General features: G+C 46.6%; 11 protein-coding genes and 1 non-coding gene across 12 annotated transcripts; 10 read left to right on the forward strand and 2 right to left on the reverse strand. All coding sequences in view use genetic code 12, as the record gives it.

The window, feature by feature from the left end:
• Positions 1 to 726: 726 nt before the first annotated feature.
• On the forward strand, positions 727 to 1,701 carry CJI96_0003139 (ribonuclease; the record flags this gene model as incomplete). The annotated part of the gene is made up of 1 exon (XM_029033356.2): positions 727 to 1,701. The coding sequence occupies one exon, from the start codon at positions 727 to 729 to the stop codon at positions 1,699 to 1,701; it is 975 nt and encodes a 324-aa protein (XP_028891948.1).
• Positions 1,702 to 3,312: 1,611 nt separating this feature from the next.
• CJI96_0003140 (uncharacterized protein) lies at positions 3,313 to 6,168 on the forward strand (the record flags this gene model as incomplete). Its single annotated transcript, XM_029033035.2, has 1 exon — positions 3,313 to 6,168. The coding sequence occupies one exon, from the start codon at positions 3,313 to 3,315 to the stop codon at positions 6,166 to 6,168; it is 2,856 nt and encodes a 951-aa protein (XP_028893350.2).
• Positions 6,169 to 6,436: 268 nt separating this feature from the next.
• On the forward strand, positions 6,437 to 8,164 carry PGA5 (1,3-beta-glucanosyltransferase; the record flags this gene model as incomplete). The annotated part of the gene is made up of 1 exon (XM_029033034.2): positions 6,437 to 8,164. One exon carries the CDS (start codon positions 6,437 to 6,439, stop codon positions 8,162 to 8,164), a length of 1,728 nt encoding a protein of 575 aa, XP_028893349.2.
• Positions 8,165 to 8,880: 716 nt separating this feature from the next.
• TIM21 (Tim21p) lies at positions 8,881 to 9,645 on the reverse strand (the record flags this gene model as incomplete). Its single annotated transcript, XM_029033033.2, has 1 exon — positions 8,881 to 9,645. One exon carries the CDS (start codon positions 9,643 to 9,645, stop codon positions 8,881 to 8,883), a length of 765 nt encoding a protein of 254 aa, XP_028893348.2.
• A 925-nt stretch (positions 9,646 to 10,570) lies between these two features.
• On the forward strand, positions 10,571 to 10,644 carry CJI96_0003143. Its single transcript has one exon. It is a non-coding gene; the product is annotated as a tRNA-Arg (tRNA).
• Positions 10,645 to 10,942: 298 nt separating this feature from the next.
• On the forward strand, positions 10,943 to 11,559 carry CJI96_0003144 (60S ribosomal protein uL24; the record flags this gene model as incomplete). Its single annotated transcript, XM_029033032.1, has 2 exons — positions 10,943 to 10,961; positions 11,195 to 11,559. 2 exons carry the CDS (start codon positions 10,943 to 10,945, stop codon positions 11,557 to 11,559), a joined length of 384 nt encoding a protein of 127 aa, XP_028893347.1.
• A 1,280-nt stretch (positions 11,560 to 12,839) lies between these two features.
• On the forward strand, positions 12,840 to 14,453 carry CJI96_0003145 (bifunctional fructose-2,6-bisphosphate 2-phosphatase/6-phosphofructo-2-kinase; the record flags this gene model as incomplete). Its single annotated transcript, XM_029033031.2, has 1 exon — positions 12,840 to 14,453. One exon carries the CDS (start codon positions 12,840 to 12,842, stop codon positions 14,451 to 14,453), a length of 1,614 nt encoding a protein of 537 aa, XP_028893346.2.
• A 109-nt stretch (positions 14,454 to 14,562) lies between these two features.
• CJI96_0003146 (chromatin DNA-binding EKC/KEOPS complex subunit GON7) lies at positions 14,563 to 14,886 on the forward strand (the record flags this gene model as incomplete). The annotated part of the gene is made up of 1 exon (XM_029033030.2): positions 14,563 to 14,886. The coding sequence occupies one exon, from the start codon at positions 14,563 to 14,565 to the stop codon at positions 14,884 to 14,886; it is 324 nt and encodes a 107-aa protein (XP_028893345.1).
• Positions 14,887 to 15,149: 263 nt separating this feature from the next.
• On the reverse strand, positions 15,150 to 15,512 carry CJI96_0003147 (prefolding complex chaperone subunit; the record flags this gene model as incomplete). Its single annotated transcript, XM_029033029.1, has 1 exon — positions 15,150 to 15,512. The coding sequence occupies one exon, from the start codon at positions 15,510 to 15,512 to the stop codon at positions 15,150 to 15,152; it is 363 nt and encodes a 120-aa protein (XP_028893344.1).
• Positions 15,513 to 15,692: 180 nt separating this feature from the next.
• On the forward strand, positions 15,693 to 16,742 carry CJI96_0003148 (ATP synthase complex assembly protein ATP12; the record flags this gene model as incomplete). Its single annotated transcript, XM_029033028.2, has 1 exon — positions 15,693 to 16,742. The coding sequence occupies one exon, from the start codon at positions 15,693 to 15,695 to the stop codon at positions 16,740 to 16,742; it is 1,050 nt and encodes a 349-aa protein (XP_028893343.2).
• Positions 16,743 to 17,387: 645 nt separating this feature from the next.
• PSY2 (Psy2p) lies at positions 17,388 to 19,811 on the forward strand (the record flags this gene model as incomplete). The annotated part of the gene is made up of 1 exon (XM_029033027.2): positions 17,388 to 19,811. One exon carries the CDS (start codon positions 17,388 to 17,390, stop codon positions 19,809 to 19,811), a length of 2,424 nt encoding a protein of 807 aa, XP_028893342.2.
• Positions 19,812 to 19,961: 150 nt separating this feature from the next.
• Positions 19,962 to 20,828, forward strand: CJI96_0003150 (uncharacterized protein; the record flags this gene model as incomplete). Its single annotated transcript, XM_029033026.2, has 1 exon — positions 19,962 to 20,828. One exon carries the CDS (start codon positions 19,962 to 19,964, stop codon positions 20,826 to 20,828), a length of 867 nt encoding a protein of 288 aa, XP_028893341.2.
• Between the last annotated feature and the right edge of the window lie 161 nt (positions 20,829 to 20,989).

Below are 20,989 nucleotides of genomic sequence, written 5' to 3' on the forward strand. Positions count from 1 at the left end.
GGTGAAATTAGAGACAAGGTCTTGGGCAAGTGGAATGGAATTAGCAGGAAAGTGATTGAATGAAGGATTGAGCAGACTTAGATTGCCGACGATACGACGCAGTTGCCTAGTTAGTGTTCCGAATGAGCTAGTGATGCAGTTGTAATAAGAGACAAATCTTGTATATTGAAGCTCTCGAATACCAGTGATTTACGAATTTCTCTTGATACGATGGATTTGTGGAGTACCAATCATTTGCGAATACTCTTGATACGTTAAACTACTTGAATTTCAAACTTTCATGTTTACTTTCAATACATTGATTCTGGAGGGTCCGCAACACATTTCAGAATGCGTTAAACGGTTCAGAGATTTGTTTGTGAGTCAAAAACGATAATCATGTTCATGATCTCGATTTCTTCAGCAGTATAATCTTGATACATGGATGAAACTTAAGAATGTGCGTTGGATGTGTAAGAGTATAGAGTTTCTGTACATCTAGCCTCGTGTATGCTCGCACTACACTACATTTTGCAACCATTTGCACAAAACACCTGATTCCATCAATAAACCCTCAAAACCTAAAAAAATATTCCAAACTTCATACCCACACTCAATCAAGATAATGAAATATACAATACCTATTCGTGATATCACCCACTACTGATTTCTCTTCATCAGGTCCTCCATCACCAGTTCCTACTTGTTCGCGCATCTCATCGAAATCTACTACCTAGAGCTTCTTACATGTCCAAGTTCCTCCCCCATACCATTGGCCTCGGGGCGTTTGGCATGGCCTCATTTTTCTGGGGCCGTTCAAGCCAGCCCGCTCCAACCCAGTCAGACAAAGATGTGCCCTCGAAAACCAGCCCCAACTTGCCTGTTCCCGTGGGATCTCCTGGCCAAATCGCCCTGGCAGTGGTATCGCCAGAGGGCTTCTACAAGTACGGGTTTCCTGGGCCCGTGCACGATTTGGCCAAACACGACGAATTCATCTCGTGCTACGATAGACAAACAAGAAACCCCTACTGGATCTTGGAGCATCTCACCAAGGAGTCCATCTCCAGAGCAGACGGTGTAGACCGGAAGAAGTCAGTTTTCAAAGAAGACGAGAGCATTCCGCTCAAGTTCCGTGCTAGGCTCCGAGACTACTTCCGCTCAGGGTACGACCGAGGCCACCAGGCGCCCGCTGCCGATGCCAAGTTCCTGCAACAAGCCATGGACGATACGTTTTTGCTCACCAACATTAGCCCTCAGGTTGGCGACGGCTTTAACCGTGACTACTGGGCGCACGTGGAAGACTTTGTACGTAGACTAACTGCTCGGTACGATAGCGTTCGGGTAATGACGGGCCCATTGTACTTGCCCAAGAAGTGCAGCGATGATAAGTACCGAGTCACGTACGAGGTGATTGGGTCGCCTCCAAACATCGCTGTGCCCACGCATTTCTTCAAGCTTGTGGTTGGAGAAAACAACGGCAGCGACAAAGTGTCTGTAGGGGCGTTTGTGTTGCCCAACGAGCCTATAGCCAACGAGCAGCCGTTGACGGCGTTCCAGGTGCCCGTGGAGGCGCTTGAGCGAAGCACGGGGCTCGAGTTGTTGCACCGGGTGCCATACTACAACAAGAAGGACTTGTGCAAGGAAGTCAAGTGTGAGATTGTCGTGAGGGAGTTTCCCAAGCAGGTGTCCAATGTGATGGCGCTTCCAGCTCCAGGTAAGTAACGGAACCAGTAAGGGGAGTTAGATAGCATAAGAAAAGAGAGTCATATGGAGAGATGTAGAGGCTGCGATTGCAAAAAACTAGGCAATTGGCGCAAAGTTAGCACGGTGTAAATGTAGGGAGCAAAGCAAATGTAGGTGGTGCATTTCATTCAGCACCAAGACTCAGACTGGGCACAAATCTCATGTCAATCGGTCCAGAAGCCGAATTGCAGCTGAAGAAATCAAAGCCAAATCGAGGACAAAGAAATCAGTGCCAAATTGCAGTGCCCAGGTGCGAAAAATGTGTATACCCACCATGGCCCAAGCAGCGCGAAGAGCCAGGCAGAGGAAGTAAGGAGAATAGAACGAGGATGGACTAAAGAGGATGGAAGAAGCAAATCCTCAGAAATGAAAAAGATGCAAGAGGCAAATACTTACACAAAAAGAAAAAAAAGAGAAAACTCGATTTTTTTGTGGTCTTTGATTGGTCCAGCTCAATTACGCCAGCGTTGAGACACGCAGTGGACCCTTGGGGCAGGCAGGCGGCAGGCGTGTTTTTGGGGCCCGAGTAAGGCATTCTTTTTTGAGCCCCGGCGCAGACCAACAAAAAGGCGCCAGGGCGGCGAGGAAGATAAAAAGAAAAGAAAAAATTTGTGGGAAGATCTGAGTGAAGTAAATTTGAGGACCAAAAAAAAAAAAATAAAACACGAGAGAGAAGGGTTTCAAATCATCGAAGAAAGATTGCAACAATGGGAGTAGTCTGAAAATCGTAGAGTGCGTTGGCCTGCGCCAGCGAATATGGGCCAGTGTGGGCCGGAGCAGTAAGCATTGAATTTGAAGAAAACACCACCACCTAAGAAAATAAAAGATGAAGAAAGAGAAAAAAAAAAAAAATTTAAAAGCAAAACAAGGAATGATAAGATACGACTAGATTTCATTGTGGCTTGATAAGATTATTGTATACTTTGTGGCCTTGAAGTATCGTTGGCGAACGGGCGAACTGGGTGCAAAATGTCTGCGTGTGGGTAGCTTGCAGAGAGGCACACACAAAAGCAATGAAAGTTGTGAATCTCAAAATTATCACCGTAACACGTGACTCACAAAGGGCTCCAAGGGCCAGGATCACTTCAATACATGGTGCCTGTTTCCTCTACATCTATTATCTCTCTAGACTGAAGGCTCAATTCCGCACCGACCTAACAGAAACGCTTCAACGCATCTCATCACGTGACTGGCCCACCTATCTCTGTCACCGCCTCGGCGCTCGGACCTTGGGCCCAACCAGACTGCGTGCAGGATGCCATTTGCAGCCAAGCAGTTTGCACCTCTTTTCTTTAGATATATTGCAGCTGAGCAGCTTACGTGGCTTTCTGTTCAAGTGTGTACATTCATGCTTTTTTCTAGCACAATGCAAGGTTCTCAGCTGTGGTAGTTGGGGCCCATTTTATCGCCACCTGTCCTGCACACTGGAGATTACCGCTACGCTTTGCGCAGAGGGCTCCGAATATATAGTGGCACGGAGCCATGCACTAAAAGAACCAGCTGAAAGAGATTTTGTTGAAGGTTGCTTACTGGCAAATTTTGTCTAACTTTTGTCAATTTATTATTCCCACTTGCCAAAGCGACTTATTCATGTCAGCAATTGTGGCTGCTCTCACTCAATGTGAGTTGGAAGAAAACGATAACTTGGTGGAGATTCTTGGGTTGGTGAGGTCTTCACGAAAATCTCAGAGCGATGCCAAATTGGCCTCGGTGGTTCGCGGTTTGTGTACGAAGAACCTGGCTCTTTTGGCCACTCTCAGGCGGTGTGAGTCTGAGTTGGATCTCGACGATAAGGATGTGTTCAAGTCGTTGGTGAATGACTTCATAGTATGGTTTGAAGACGCGTTTGTGGTTTTTGAGCGATACTTGTCATGTTTCCCATTGCACGAGGACTACGACTATGCCAAATTTTCTCGTCCCGTGCTACATATTGGCTGTTACTCTGCCTTCATTGACCTGGCCATCGCTACCTTGAGAAACCCATTTATTGTGGAGAAACTCACAACTTTCCGCTTCCAGATCACGTCGTTGCTTACACGCTATTCAGAGCATTTGAAACTTCGAAATTTGAATAAAATTTCGTTTGATAACGTCCAGGCTTTTGGAGGGAATAAGGTCTCTTGTTCGTTCACACTCGACGAAATCGCGGAGAGAACCCAAAACGCACCCCTCTTCGTGGGCAATGCTCGTGTCGAAATGCTTCTTCTTGATCTTAAACACAACTCTGGAGCTCCTCGTTCTCCAGGTACGAACTTCAATGCTTTTGCAGTGCTTCAGCGTCATGGTGATGAGGATCCTCGCTCTTTGATGTATCCACCGTTTCGTCTCAACGAGGTCGCAATCGACCTCTCAGAACAAGGCCTTACACTTCAAGCGATTGCATATTTTTCAAAGGCTTCTCAGGATACAATTACAATCACGGGGTCTGTTGAAACTTTGAAGGCATGGAACGCCAAGTTGTGCAAGATCTTTCCTCAGATTAATAACAAATTGAAACCCAGCAAGAAGTTGGAACTTGTTGGATTGGGTATTTCTTGCCTGAGTTCAGAGGATGATGAATCTGATAAGTCGCCTGTTGAGGAGAGCGTTGCGTCTTTTACACCTCCTTCCGAAGCAATCTCTGAGGGTCATGGCTCTTCATCCCGCAGGCAGTCTTTGGAAATTATGAAGAAAACGCTTGGGAACACAGGAGCCACTTCAACTGTTGGAGTTACTAAGAAGACGAATGTGATAGACAGTGAGATTGGACCAGGATCTGCGAAGGCAGAATATTGCTACGAGGACGATGCCGAGTCTGTTATAAGCAGCGACGAGGAGGGTATCGAGGCATCGTTCGAGATAGTCAAGCCCAAACTGAAACCCATCTCACCACCCAAAGCAACTGTTTATGGAAACGCAGCTGGTTCTGCAATCAACATTCACGAGTTTGGCAAAGATTATAATCCATCGTTTCTCTCAGTCAATGAGACTGGCGCTCAAAGACTGAAGCCCAAGAAGAATTTCTTACTCAACATCTTCAGAAAGAACAAGTCAAGAGAAACTTTGGCGACCAATCTTCCTCAGCAGACAGACGAATCGGCCCCGAAGAAAACTCCAGATGATAATTCGAAGCCAAGAAAGAAGAAGAGCGGAAAATCTTCCAAAGAACACGCAAAGCCTAAACAAAAGTCCTCAAGGAAATTCGAGGGGTCTATAAAAGAAAATTCTCAGCCAGAGGAAACGAAACAGCAGCAGCAGAAGACTACTGAAGAACCAAAGCCAAAGATGGCACCTCCACCACCACTTGATTTATCCAACATAGCAAGTGGCCCAAGTTCTGCAGCTTCAACAGACCCGCCAAGCTCTGCTTCCAGTACTTTTAAGAGAACACTTCCTTCTCCTTTTGCTTTGCCCTCTTCCACATCGCAATACTTCTTCAAACCACCATCCGCTACACCAAGCACCAATGAATCATCCAGCAGTTTAGCTAGCAACAACGTGGAACAGTCGTTGTGCATCCCCGATGCTTTGAAGGAAACAATCAACTCTGAGAGCACCATTGATTTTTATATCTCACCAACTTCACCTAAAGCATTGAAGGTGTCGAAATGGAAACGGAAATACGCCAAATGGGAAATGCTCACGACGAATGAGAATCTTTTTATCAAGATTGTGACAAACTATGAATTGAACAAATCTTGGTTGCTTACATTTAAGGAAGAGTACGACGCTGAGTACGAGGAAGTCATCGACAAGCCTCTTCTCATCTTGGACTTGGACCCGACCACGCAGGTCAGAAAGTCATCAGCTCTCGACCTCGAAATTAACGCCATCAATTCCATCAATGGCGAGAAGATGTCGATTATCATGCGCTGTCTCAATGGGAATTTGATGAACGAGCTTTCGAATAATTTGGGCAATATAGTTGAAATGATGCAGAGCAAGCCATCAGGAGGACGCAATCCCTCGTCATCCGAAAGCAGCTCTACGTTGATGTCGTCGCTCATGAGTAAGCCAAGCATTTCATCTACGATGACCAGTCTCCGTCTTGAGGACTCACGCGAGAACAGCTGGAGCCCAGCCTCTTTGCAAGAGAGGCAGCAGCCACAGGAGCCTTCGTCCAACATGCTCTTGCTCGACAGGTTGACGGTTAGGCTTCACAAGCAGATGGAGTCTTACGAAAAGATCCACGAATTGTCGTCATGGAAGACTATCTCGATGTACACGTTGAGCGTGTGCCACTCTGCCGGTAGCGTGGACAACGGGATGTACCACTTAATCATGGAGAAGCAGGAAGAAAATGATTCTGGAGCGCAGCAGATCTCGTGGGCGTTTGACGAGGGTACCATTCGCCAGCACATGGAGAAGATTGGCCGAGCCGGGTTGTTGGTGAAGACCGACAGCGACATCTACATGATCGAGTGCAAGTGCAAGAAGGAGCTCCGTCGTCTCCAGGGGCTATTCTAGAGTAGCAGATTAATTGTAATAGTAATAGGATTTTAATAGAGCGTCATTAGAAGTGTAGAAGTAGTATGCAAGAGAGTGTTAGCTTTATCACCGTGACAAGAAAGCAAAAGATAAGAAGTCGAGTGCTTCCAGCACTTTGAACTAACCAACGCCAGTCTCTCTGAAATGAAACCGTTTGATCAGTGGCTCAGCCTTATAGTATTCTACTATGGTATGTTTTGCGATTTTGCAACCATTTCGCAGCCACCTCTCTATCCACCAACCACCAATGAAAACCGCTATCAAAATCGTAACGACAGTCTTATTAGCCTTCCTTGCTGGCGGCGCCGCCAAAACTCCAAAACCTCCGCCAGAAATCACTCCTATCCACATCACAGGCAACAAGTTCTTCCACGAGAACGGTACCCAGTTTTTCCTCAAGGGCATAGCGTACCAGCGCCAAGTGCCCGGCCACCAGCACCTGGGGTTCGCCGAAATTCCCAAAGGATACGTCGACTCGCTTGCACACCCCGAGCTCTGTCTCCCCGACATCGAGCTTCTCCAGCAGCTCCACGTCAACACCATCCGCGTGTACCAAGTCGACCCCGACCAGAGCCACCACGAGTGCATGAGCGCCCTCGCAGAGGCAGGCATCTACGTCTTGGTCGACCTTCTGGCGCCCAACAGTGCAATAAACAGAGCACACCCGCTGTGGCACACTGAGCTCCTCGGGCGCTACAAAGCGGTAGTCGACAATTTGCACACCTACAATAACCTTCTAGGGTTCATTGCCGGCAACGAAGTCGTCACTGGAACACACGATTCTGGGGCAGCGCCGTTTGTCAGGGCAGCGGTGCGCGATACCAGGCGCTACATGAGGCAGCAGGGCTACCGCCCGGTGCCCATCGGGTACGCTTCCAACGACGACGAGGCCACGCGGATCCCGAGTCTCCAGTACTTCACAAGGGCAAGTGAAAGCAGTAGTGCAATTGATACCGACAACGATGGCGACCGTGGCATTACCGACTTCTACGGCATCAACATGTTCGAGTGGTGTGGGTACCTGACGTTTGCAACCAGTGGGTTCCGGGCGCGAACAGTGGAGTTTGCCTCGCTGCCGGTGCCTGTTTTCCTCAGCGAGTTTGGGTGCACCTCGGTGCGCCCCAGGCCCTTTACCGAGACCGAGGCGCTCTACGGGGTGGAAATGGCTCAGGTGTGGTCTGGCGGCGTGGCGTACGAGTTGTTTGAAAACGCCAACCACCACGGCGTCGCCGAAGAGGTCCCCAATGGCGCAGTGCACAAATTGGGCGAGTTTGATGTCTTGTCGCAGCGGTATAGGATGGCGGCACCGCGCGGGCAGAGCGAGGAGGACGTGAGAAAGGCACTTCATCGCGCTCCACTACCTCCACCACCTCCACTACAGAGCACCACCTGGGCAGCGTCCGCTGAGTTGCCGCCCACACCAAGCGAAGAAAAGTGCCGCTGTGTGGGTGAGATGTTGAGTTGTTGGCCACAGAGAGCAATTGACCCGTTCGCGTCGCCCGAGTTGCTGGTGGAGAAGAGGGCCTTGTACGACAAAGTGTGTCTGGAGGTAGACTGTGGGAAGGTAGAGGCAGACGGGAGCCGGGGCCAGTATGGAGAGTTGAGCGGGTGCGCGCCCGAGGTGAGGTTAGCATGGGCGATGAGCAAGCAGGCGAGGAAGGGGAGGGGCGGGGCAGGTGATTTGAGCGAGAGTGATGTTTGCACGATTTCAGGAGGAATCTTTGAAAGTAAAGTTTCTCCTTCTCCTGACTGCTCGAATCTTGTGGGTGACTTGTTTGCAGAGAGAAGTTTGGTGGAGACGTCTGCAGTGGGGGAACTTTCGCAGCCAAAGTTGCAGGCTCCAGTGCACTTTTCGCAGCCACCGACGTTGGGCAAGAAGAGGACAGGCAACTGGACACACTTTGACCCCTGGGAAAGCAAGGCCGTGAAAACCAAATTTAGCTGGTGGAGTTTAGCGTTGCTCTTTGTAGGTTGAAGAAGAACCGGTCAACAAATTCTTTGGGGTTAGTGTACCGCTGCCCTGAGTCTTATAGCGCAGCATTGCACCACGGGAAGGGTAAATCTTTACTGTTTGCGATTGAAGGGTTTCTCCCGTGAAGAACGCACAGAAGTAGCTTGTTCGGTTGTATGCGTTGAAGAGTCTATTTTCTTCAAGAGAGTCTTCTGACATGGATTCTGCCATGAATCAAGATGCAGACTCCTTACGCCCATAATAGCTTTTTCGCTGCCACCGACTACAAGACCGCTGTATACGAGAGCTTGATATGAACACCTCAAAATGATTGAAGGGTAAGGCCCTCAAAGGAGCCTTAGGCCAATGTTTTAGTGATTCAACTCTCAAGGGGTCTGTCACTTGAGCTTTGAAGAAGCGTAAGAATGAACTACCTTGACATAGTTTATACCGGAGATGAGTTTCGTATCATCGTTTGACCCACTACAATAACAGTTCTAAGAACAAATCATTTTTTATGCATTTGTTGCAAACTGGCAAATTGATTCCGCCATCTCCTTGAAGTATATGCACATGATCATGTTGTGATCAGATCTCGATCAGGTGCAAGTCCTTCCATATGTCAGATTAGTCTCAGCAACTCTCTCGTGGAAGCAGCCCCACATCTACAAATACATCTCATGCTTCGTGAATTTAACGTAATATGAACGATCTCAGGGGATTGCAGTCTCCACCCACAACTAGTCCTTCTTTGGCCCCCAGTTCAAGCCCAAAAAGCCCGTTCCTTTGCCAAAGCCAGCACCACGAGGAGCAAAGTTCTTGGGCAGAAACTTGGGCTCAATGACATACACAAGCTTGCGATTGGGCAACTCAAGCGCAATGTACGAAAACTCCGAGCTCCACCACGAGGTGTCGATCTGCTCGAGGATCACGCTGGCGTGGCGGCCTCTCGGACTCACGACATGGAACCGCATTACCATTCTGTCTTTACCATCTGGACCTCTCCTCTTTGTGCTCTGCGCAGGTCTGTTTCTGGTCCATCTGTCTCCCGCAGCCTCTCCGTATGCCTTGAGCCTATCGCCAGGACTGAAGCCGAGCGCCTGTTGTGCAGATGCGCTATTCTCCACCTCCTTCAACGCTTTATTGAATGTTCTTGTATCGCCAGAGGGCAAGAAAAGCTCCAGTAAAATGAGGTATATAACAAGGCCAGAGACAGCCACAGCGCCAATGACCATTCCGGTGGCGGCCGAAAATGTGAAGAAACGGGTGATCTTCGAAAAAAGTGCTTTCCCGCGTGCGTTTTTGTCACTCTTGGGTGGTGGAGGTGGAGGTGGCGCTGTCTTCGTGGAGTAAGCTCTAGGTATAGCTGCCCAAAGAGGAGAAACTAGGTATCGTGGTGGAAGTGTTGACGATGGGAATAATTTGGGCGTATACCTGGACAATTGGATGTGTCTGCTCACAAGCCCCATTCGAGACGCTTGTGCAAGTGGTCTGATGCCCAACATGTTTAAAGGTCGTTGGGAAGAAGTGGGAGGTTGATCTCAGAAGAGTAGCCTTGTTGAGCGATTCTTGAGGGTTGAGTGCAGGCAGTTGAAGGTGGATAAACCTTTTTCGCCCAAGTACAGGAGGCTATCACGAGATGATACTACTCCAGGAGAGGTGGAGAAGAACACTAAAGAATACGCCTTACATTAATTAACATTGAAGTGGTAGCCCAAGCAAAATATCAGGGTTCTCGGCATTATTGAAAACTTCATTTCCCCATTCATATAGCATCTTTCAGGAGGCCACTTTTCAGCATACTTTCGTTTGATGGGCGAAATACTATGGGATCTGAGGATAAACACATCATGACTCTATCAATTTAGTGACAGTGCCCAATTTTTCTTACAATTACGGTCTTTATATGGTCTCAACATGCCAGCATCTACCGTCCTTAGCTCGGTGAACTTACGGGAACAACCTTCCGGATGGAGAGATACCTCCTCCATAAACACTTCCCCAAAATCCTTGACGTTGTTGAATTGGTACTATAGAGAGAGAAATTGGCCGGGTCTCGCCGAACTTGTCTGACCAGCACTTGTCACTCAGTTGACTAATTATGAACACGACTTTGAATTTTCAGGGCCGACTTTATTCTAGAAAGAAGAACTCGCATCTTAGTGATGACGATATACGATGCAGGGTACACCTTTGTGGTGGTAAAGGGCACTTTGGGCGTGATATCTTGCCTGGTCATATGTTTTAGGGTGAAAATCCTTCAAAACCATAGATACGCCGATTCTGAGACCGCCATGGAAAATTTCACCTTCTTTGGACTACGACGGTGATTTTTAGATGCTTTGGAGACTTCTTATCAAAAAGATAGCTTTTTTGTGAAAGTGTGCACATTTGCTCATATTTGCTTCTTTGAACTTTTACGTAGATCCTGCCCGCGTGGCCTAATTGGTTAAGGTACCATCCTCCGGAGATGGTGATTGCGGGTTCGAGTCCTGCCGTGGGCTGTATTTTTGAGAATGAGTTTTCATTTTTGTTAACGAACAAAGATCAAGGAACAATTTTTTATTTTGCTTGGCAATTCAATCCTGACTATGGGATGAGGTTAACTTTGACGGTCATCTAAGCTATCATTGCGGCTATTTACTCCCTCATGTGAGTTAGGGCTCAAGCCCTGCTTCGCATTCACTATAGTTTCTTAGTATTAGGCCAGATTCCTGTATCCAATGCGCAGCCGAAAATTTTCTACAACATCTCACCAAAGAGTCTTTTTTCTCATAGATTCATCTATAACCCATATCAAAGATGGCCAAGTTCAGTCAAGGTATGTGAAAATTCAAGCTCCTTGGTGTCCAACAGACGAAAATGATTCTATAGTATTAGATTCCACCAGGCTGGACGAACTTCGACCGAATAATGGGCGAAATGTACCCATCCAACCCCGACATTGAATGAATATAAGATCTTCCATTGAAGTGTTTATGGTCCACGAAAGAAAGCGTACCACCAAAGAAAGCAAATCGCACAGATGTTTTACCAGCTCGTACTAACTAGCAGACGTTACCTCTTCTCGTTCTAAAAACAGAAAGGCTCACTTCGCCTCCTCTTCTGCCACCAGAAGAGTGTTGATGTCGGCTCCTTTGTCCAAGGAGTTGAGAGAGAAGTACAAGATCAGATCCTTGCCAATCAGAAAGGAGGACGAGGTCACTGTTGTCAGAGGCTCCAAGAAGGGCTCTGAGGGCAAGGTCAGCACCGTGTACAGATTGAAGTTCGCCATCCAGCTCGAGAAGTTGACCAAGGAGAAGTCCAGTGGTGCCACCATCCCTATCAACATCCACCCATCCAAGGTTGTCATCAACAAGTTGTACTTGAATGACGCCAGAAAGGCCTTGATTGAGAAGAGAGGTGGTAAGTTGGAGTAAGCCCTTGTAATTTAATAAACAGCACATCGAAAGGAACAAGGATAATTAAAGTAGGCAGTAAAAGCAGTCGAGGTTCATCGGCTTTAGCTGAGCGTTGATAACATTGTGTGATGAAGAACAAATAGGGCCTCCAAAAGACCCGTTCACCAAATCACCCCAAGGCAATCAACCCTCCATTCAAATTGGTATGATATGGGAGGTATGTGTATCCTGGGTGCTCTAAGTAGTCTTAGTAGTACAGGTGGTTTCATACGGTTGATTTGCTGAGCGGTGTATTAGTTTGTGCAATGAATTAGCGACATGGTCTCTCTCGTAGTTGGACGCTTTGCAGCCACAGCCATCCAGGTTACAGTAGATATTGATAGGATTAGTGGCGGAAGGAATGTCACCAAAATGCGACACGACTTTGAAGAGTGGTTAAGTAATTGTTGAAGTCCTTGCTGAATCTCTTGTGGCCGTTGTCTCATCTGCTGAACTGCTCTCTTCATGGAACACTAGCTCTAAGAATAAAGGATATCATAATCTAAAATTCATATTCAACACAATCTTGCTCTTTCTCTCACTTCTCCTCCAAATCAAATCCGGTCCCCTGAATTTAGGTCCTCGTGTGGCCGAATGTACAATAACGAGGGGAAGCTTCAAATGGCTGCAAAATGTAGCACTGACTTCACCATAATACGCCAATGCAAAAAATTTGTAACAAATTTTGCAACGAGTGCATTCTTAGATTGAGGTTAGCGCATTTTCCGATATATTTTGATTTTACCGCTTGTTCTTTTCTTTTGTTCCATTTTAACTCCAATACCCCTAACTTATGAATGTGTTACATCTGGCTAGGCTCACTTTTGACTACGAAGTTGAAGCATAATATCCCAATATTAAAGGATGCATTGTTTTGAACATGGAATTTCGAAGAGATAACTTCGTCAGATGACGAATTGATCTGTCCACTAAAATGAATCACTCATGACATTGTTTGGTAGCTCACTTTTCCTGAGCACGTACGTATACATACCGCTACGAACAAGTGCATAAATATCTGAGAATGGGTTTTTTCAGACTTCTCTTGACCACTAATAAAACCATGAAGATCTTTTATATCACAATATTTTCAATTTATTAATAGCTCTTAGCGTCCCTACAAAGTAACTGTTCCACTGCCTGCACACATTGGGCTAGACTGGGGTACAATCGCAGTTAGTCTCAGAAACACCTCCGCCAACGCTTTCACATAAATAGGCCATAACGAAGCTTTTTAAAAATATAACATATCACCCACAATGTCACTGTTCTCTGAAGAAGATTGCGAGCTCTTTAACGGGTTCGGTTCGGCCCCTCTACTGAGGAACCCTTCCCAAACTGGCCGCAGAACGAAGAAAAGATGGTCGTTCCACAACAATACCAAGCCAAATTTGACCGACCAGCCCGCTTCATTCAGCTCAGGCAGAAGGCTCAGTGATGTTACGGGCATTGACGGGGTCCACAAGGAAATAGATCCCTATCACATCTCGCCAGCGCAGTTGTACTCAACGGAGAGTGGCCGCTTGTTCCACGCCGGGAAAATCTGTATTGCGTTGGCCGGGTTACCGGGACGTGGAAAAACACACTTATCGGTGTCTTTGACGAGATATTTGCGTTGGTTGGGAGTCAAAACCCACAGTTTTCATTTGGGCGACTACAGACGTGCAACGGCACCCAACGACGACTTGGATCAGGTGTTGTATGTCGCTGGCGGAGACGGGAATGTGCCCGATCCGCTCAAAAACCCCACTGTGGATGACTGCTTAAATGACATCCTTAACTTCTTCAAGAATGACAAGGGGCAGGTGGCTATCTACGATGCGGTGAACGCCTTGCCAGAACACAGACAACAGCTCCAAGAGAAGTTTGCCAGTGTAAACATCCAGTGCATTTTTATTGAATCGGTCGTCACAAACGAGTCGATCTTGATGAAGAACATGGAAACAGCGGCAAGACTGTCGCCAGACTACGAGAACTGGAACTACGAAGAGGCATACAAGGACTACTCATCGAGAATACAAAGCCTCACGCCATACTATAAGGAGTTGAGTGACGTTGAAAACATCTCTTATATTAAGATGATCAACTTTGGCGAAAGAATAGAGTTACACAATTCCAACTACGGCTACCTAATCAACAAAGTGGTGTTTTTCTTGATGAACTCACGGATCAAGCTGGGGTCAGTCTTCTTTGCACGTTGTTACAAGAACGACCTCGACTATTCCAAAGACCCACCTTTGGACGAGGCCGGATACAAGTACGCAAAGAACTTGACCAGAACGTTGACGAAGTATCTCGCGTCCAAGGGCAGAGACATCATAACCCCAAAGAGCTCTTCTACTGACGTGGCTGGCATGAAAAGTACCTTATCTACAGATGTGAAGCACCCTCCTAACGGAGCAGACGGCGTTCACGAGGACTCATTTGTTGTGTGGACATCTGTAAAAAGAAGAACCATCGAGGCCACACAATTCTTCCAGGAAATGGGAATCAACGTTCGTCACAGAATCCAGTTGTCACAGAAGAACCCAGGCATCGTTGCAGGCATGAGTGACGAGGAAATTCAGGAGAAATTTCCTCTGGAATATGAGCTGTTTTTGAAGGATCCTTACCACCACAGGTTCTCCAGAGCAGAGCTGTACCATGACTTGGCCATCAAAATCGAGCCTTTGATTCTCGAAATGGAACGCATGAGCGGAGACATACTAATCATTGCCGACGAGACCGTGTTGCGTGTGTTCCATGGCTACTTAATGGCATGTTCGTGCTACGACATCCCTTCATTAGAGTTCAGCACTGACGAAATTATTGAAGTCAAGTTCAATGCTTACTCGAATAGTGCCAAACGTATTCCCATCGAGGATTTCGACTAATTGAAAATTTATGTGTGGGTAGGCACTATATTTTTGGCAGCCGACTGCACGGATGCTGTTCCGTATGTTTCGCACAAGATCAAGCATCGGAATCTCTACAACATCAAGGATGCCTACGCTTGTTCCAGCTGCAACCTATTCAGGCCCAAGCGAAGCTAAACCCACGTATTTTCTTCCGGGAGATGGGATTCACACTACAGACGGAAAAACAACGAGAATATCGGATGTGGTGATCAGCGCAGGAGGAGAAGACAGAGACAAACCCACTCCAGCACTGAAGACGCCTTTGGGCTCACTCAGGGCACAGCTTACGACAATCCAAGATCAGCTCAATGTCTTTTTGACCGAGAAGATGCTGAATAAGAGGAAGCATGAGGACGATGACGTGGAGCGCCGTATACTTGACGAGGGAATAGATGAGGATAGTGATTAAACTGGTTGGTGCAAGGCTTGCAGGGAAGGGTGAAATCCTTGGTCACCTTATTACATTCATCAAATTTATTTGAATTATCAGAGCAAAGAAAGTGCAAAGTTACACTGCCTTTGGTCGTTTGGGCTTCGGGAAGCCAAACACATCTATTTAATGCTTGGAGATTTATCACTTGATGGAAGGATCAACGCTTATAGGTACGTAGCCAGATAAAGCCGAACTTTTGTGCGAGCAAGATTACAACTTTGTTGGGGAACCTTGCATAATCACTTCTTGAAACCGGAGATTTGAGCCATATTGTCCACGGTCTTCTCCAACGTGGTTTCCAAGTAATTCTTCTTTTTATTCAAAGACTCTTTAGTCTCTGTGAACTCTTTCTTGTCGCTAACAATCTTGTCCAAATAAGAGTCCACGTCTCTGACAACAAATGCCTTACCGACACCTTGCCAGACATTGTCACCAGAAGTAGTTAGCTTCTTCAACTTTGACGTTGTCGAGTCGATGATCTTGAGGTTGGTGTCGACTCTCTCTAGCTGGACGTTGCACATATTCAAGTCAGCTCTTGTTTTGTTGAGCTGGTTGTCCATCTCAACTAGCAATTTCTGCAACGATTGTGGATCGAGGGACATGACGCTAAATGTTTATTGCAGAATGCGAATGGTAAAATTAGCGACTGATGATACTTAGGGTACTGGCTGGTAACAAAGATGCTTACCAAGTGGAGAGAGTGTGTGAATTTGAGAATGCCTGGGGATGTCAGTGCGCTCCTCATCGACAACTGAGAACTACTCAATCTACAAGTACATGCAATGCTAGCTACACTTAGCCCACTTTCTCGGTCACTTGGCGGCGTTGGATGCAGGGCGTTCAACCAGACAGCGAGACGTTGGGCCACAAAAGCACCAGAGGTTTCATTAAAAGCTTCTTGTGGTGGCTTGAATAATGTCAAGTCAGAAACCAATCGATTGGAGAAGACTCTCCAGCGGTTCTGGTCGAAAGCCGACAGTGCTTTCAACGAGGAGTCAAAAAAGTGGGAAGTGCAGTTGGACGGGACACCGTTGAAGACGCCGTTAGGTCACCGACTCTCCATCCCAGAAAGAAAAGAGCAGTTGGCGCTTCTCGTGGCACACGAGTGGGACAGTTTGGTTGACTTGAAGGTGAAGCCATCAAACTTACCCTTGACATCGATGACATCGCGTGCAGTGGATATGGAAAGAGTACACTTTGCGGAGAAAGTGGACCCAGAGAAGGTTTTGAAGATTGGAGAGCTCCAGGACGTGAAGGAGAACTTGATTAGATACTTGGACACAGACACGTGCCTTATATTCGCCACGGAGGATGAGTACGACGGCAAACTAAGAAAGAGACAAAAGGAGTTGTACGGGCCTTTGATAGAGGAGTTCAATGCGTTCTTTACCGAATTTGCCAGGCAGAATGGCCACTTGCCATCACCAGACTACAAAGTGCAATTGCAGACTTTGGATTGCGAGACCGACGGGCTCAGAGGAAACAGCCAGACTGAAACGGATAAAGCCATTGTGATTAAGTGGCTCGACAAATTGCCCATGTTTGACCTTGTGGCATTGGAAAGAGCCGTGCTTACGTCCAAGTCTTTCTTGTGTGGAGCTAGTGTGTTGAGGTCCAACACCACCGATGAGAGGTTCACGAAGGAGATATACCAGGTTAACAAGGCCAGTGAGCTGGATTACTTTTTCAAGGATATTGAAGAGATCATCGAGTTGGGCAACTTGGAGACAATTTTCCAGACCAACGAATGGGGTGAGGTTGAAGACACCCACGACGTGGACCTGGCCGACTGGCGTAGGACGCTTAGTGCCTCCGCTCTTGTATGCCGATAATGCAATTGAAATATAGAATCACGGAACTTCGAAATCATTTCCGCTAAATAGTATAAAATATCTGTATATATGTGAGGAATTTGTAGTGAGGGCATTAGCTATTGTTCAAGCATGCGAGCAATTGGGTGCAAATAGTCAACGAATTAATTCACTTTCAACGCGAAAAAAAAAGAGAGAAGGGATTGACTTGACCTTTTGGCATTCAAGATCCACGATTGAGGCGCTCATACGAATTGCATCGCTCACCTTTTGTGATTCCTCACTAAATCCCAAATGGTACCTGCCATGAGTACGGCCTATTTGCTCTGCATGGAAGGTCTCGTTTCTCAGGCGCTTCAACGCCCTTAGTATACACACCAAGCAGTTGTATCTTTAACAAACCTCCAATTACAAGCCCTAGCAAGAATTGTATAGAAGCCATCTAAAACACCTCCAACCTGTTATATTAATATTCTGCTCATCAAGCTTGAAGACATGAGCGACTCTGTGGACGCGGCGAGGGATAATCCCTGCAATGGCTCGAAGCCGGAATCGCCAACACCCGAAGTTCAAGCCAAAACCATTCCCCTGCTGAATCATCAAAGCATCACAAATACAAGTGCTTCACGTGAAGCATACGAAGAACTATCACGAAAGTTTGAATCCATGACTCCTCGACGCGTGAAAGTGTACTTACTTCGCGGAGAGGACTGGCTTGATAATGGCACTGGTTACTGCAAGGGAGAAATTGACCCAACCACGAAGAAACCCTACTTCATTGTGCGCAATGAGCTAGATTCTCTGGATGTCATCTTGAAGCTGTACTTGGAGGGGTCGATTCAATATCAACGACAGCAGGAAACACTAATTGTGTGGACCGACCTAACCAGAAAGGACCTAGCTCTTTCTTTCCAGGAAAATGACGGGTGTGCTGAATTGTGTGAATTTGTGATTCGGGTCCAGCAGGAAGGGCTCAGTCCGATGATATCGCTATACTATGTGCTTCCGACGCTATACGACTCGCTGGGAGACGCCCCTCGTGAGATAACCGAACTAATTACTGGCCCTATCTCGTACCCTCCGGAAATTCCAACACTAGACTCGTTGGAAGAAATCATGGATTTGGTGAACCAAGGAGCCAATTCTCAGTACACGCGGGCGTGTATTCTGGAGTTCATCCTAGCAACAGGCTACATACACAAGCTATACCTTCTACAAGACGAGGCCGAAAAAGCCAAGGATATTTTCAGTCTTCACCTTTTGAGTGACATTGTCAAGTGCATCCTACTATACAACAACCACTCTTTAATGGAAGAGCTTCTATCGTCCGAGGCAGCTATTTTGGATATGGTGAGCCTCCTCGAATACGATAGAGGTCTACCCAATTTCAAAGCATGTCATCGCCAGTACCTACTTGATGAGTCGAAATTTAGGTCCGTCATCGAAGTGTCTACCCCTTCAGATCTGACTGGTTCAGATATGAGCATCTTCAGGAAAGATTTCATCTTGTCTTACTTGAAAAACGTTGTCTTTGCTCGCTGGATGGACGAATCGACATTAAACACACTATCAACACTGATATACAGCAATCAGATGGAAATTATCAGCTACCTTTCCAAGCCTGACGAGAATGACAACTTCTTGGGCCGCTTACTACTGCTTTACGAGACAGATATCACCCAGCCAGAAAATTATAAGAAATGTTGTGACGCCGTCAAAATGCTTCACCAATACGTGTCCGTTACGAAGGGACAGCCGTCAACGCAGAAGTCTGAATTTTTCACAGCGCTCATCAAAGCGGGCCTCATAAAAATGATAAAATTTGCATTAGAAAGTGTGGATAAATCTATTCGCAGCATTGGAACGGAGATGCTCGTTGCTGTCATCGAGCAAGATGTATCTCTAGTTCATTGCACGCACTATGACGATAATAGTCAGGTTGATGAACTTGATCCTCCTGTCAGCCCGGCCTCCACTCATCCTGAGATTTGTGAGGGTGAGGATTTCTTACAGCAGCCTCATATCAAGCTAAAGTTGTACAACGACACATCTTTCACTCTAGTTTTGTGCAACCTACTTTTGACCGAAAAAAGTCCAGGACTCAAAATGCAAGCCTATGAGGCGCTCAAGACACTTCTCACTTGTACAGCTACGAACGACAATTACCATGACGACGCTTTTCATGACACGGGAGATTCTAACAAGTCTGATGTGGATATTGCAGACATTAACCACAAATTTTTCCAGACATTCTACAGACGTGTTGCTAGCGTACTATTCCAAGACTTTTTGTACATTGGCAGGGCTACGACAGACCCCAAAAAGATCGAGTCAGCAAAAAGTAAAATTGTACAGGAGCCAATGCTTTATCAACATCTTTGTGACTTGATAGCGTTCTGTTTTCAAGAGCATGATATCAATCTATGCAGAAATTTCTTCATCCAGAACGATATACTCCTTGGGGTGTCTAAGTTGTTGACCTTAAAAATCAAAGTTACTCTCAAATTGGCGGCTTTGAGGTGTTTAAAGACACTCATTCATCTTAATGATAATCAACTTATGCGTTATATTATGGAGAATGATTTATTGACGCCCTTTGTGGAATTTTTCGAAACTGTCTCGGACGAAAATAATCTTGCGAACTCACTGTGCCTTGATCTTCTCGAGATTGTATTAAAAAGAGGTCACGAGATGAACTTCAAAGCTTTGGCAATTCACTTGTACAACAATCATAGAGCCTTCATCGAAAGAATCGACTACGTTTCCACCGGCAATGAGTTAGTTCAACTAGTGGAGAATGCGCTCAATCTGAATGCTGATCCCACGGCTACAAGCATTGACGACAACGACAATCAACGCCATGAGACGGTACTGTCGCCAATACAAGGAGAAGACAAAGAGGAGAATGCTTCTCTGGAGGAGCAGTTATCACCGTTGAACCCTGTCAAATATTCCCCACACAAGCGAGGCTTCCCAGCCGAGGATGAAGGTGGAAATAAAAATATAGGCTGCAACGGCAACGGGACAACAAAGAAACAAAAGACTGATTACCTCAGCGGATTTAAGAAGGATGGGGATCTCAAGACATAGAACCCCAATTTCTAGGTTTCGATTGTTCGATTCCGTCATACACGTGAAAGTGAGCGGAGATATATTATCTCCATAATACATACAGCGCATACGCGCACGTTATTTAACCCCAGGTTTCGCTACTTACATTTCTCAGAAAAAAAGAGAACCATGGGATTAGACAGATCATACCTCGAGACTTCTGTATGGAAGCCGGACCTTTTCAAGGGCAAAGTTGTTTTCACCACTGGTGGAGCCGGCACAATTTGTCGTGCTCAAACGGAGGTATTGATCCTCTTAGGAGCTGACGCTGCAATTGTGGGTAGAAACAAGGCCAATACCGATAAAGCTGCGGCAGAGATGGCTCAATTGCGCCCAGGCGCCAAGGTGATCAGCTGTGCTGAAACCGATGTCAGACAAGTGCAGTCTCTTGTGAAGGCAGTGGAGAAGACGGTCAGAGAGTTGGGTAAGATCGATTTTGTGATCGCTGGAGCAGCAGGAAACTTCCTCTGTGACTTCAACCATTTGTCCACGAATGCTTTTGCTACGGTTGTTGGAATTGATTTGCTCGGCTCCTACAATACCGTCAAGGCATGCTTTGACCAGTTGAGAAAGAACAAAGGACAAATTCTTTTCGTCAGTGCGACTTTGCACTACTATGGTATTCCATTCCAGGCGCATGTTGGTGCAGCCAAGGCTGGTGTTGACGCCTTGTCCAACGCCTTGGCAGTTGAGTTGGGTCCTTTGGGTATCAGAGTGAACTGTGTTTCGCCTGGGCCTATTGCAGAAACCGAAGGCTTTAAGCGTTTGGTGAGAGAGGAAAAAGGATACGATAAGACTATTCCTATTCAAAGGTACGGAAGCGTCAGAGACATTGCCGACGCTACCGTGTACTTGTTCTCTCCAGCCGCCGACTACGTGACTGGTACCGTTCAGGTGGTGGACGGAGGCTCATGGCACATGGGGTCCAGAGGGTCTCATCACTTGTATCCACACGAGGTTGCCAGATTGAACGCGGAGCAACTTAGTAAACTTTAGTTTGAGAAAATAAGTAGGCATATAGACGATGCTGAATGTTGGAAAAGTGACGATGTAGAAACAGGTGTGTAGTGACCACTTAACAAAAGTGGCTGCAAAGAGTTACTCGATATCGAGGTTGCACCAACTTGCCTCTAAGTGCATCATCTTGAGCATCACCT

This window comes from Candidozyma auris, chromosome 3, assembly GCF_003013715.1.
Source record: "Candidozyma auris chromosome 3, complete sequence".
Taxonomy (NCBI): Eukaryota; Fungi; Ascomycota; class Pichiomycetes; order Serinales; family Metschnikowiaceae; genus Candidozyma; species Candidozyma auris.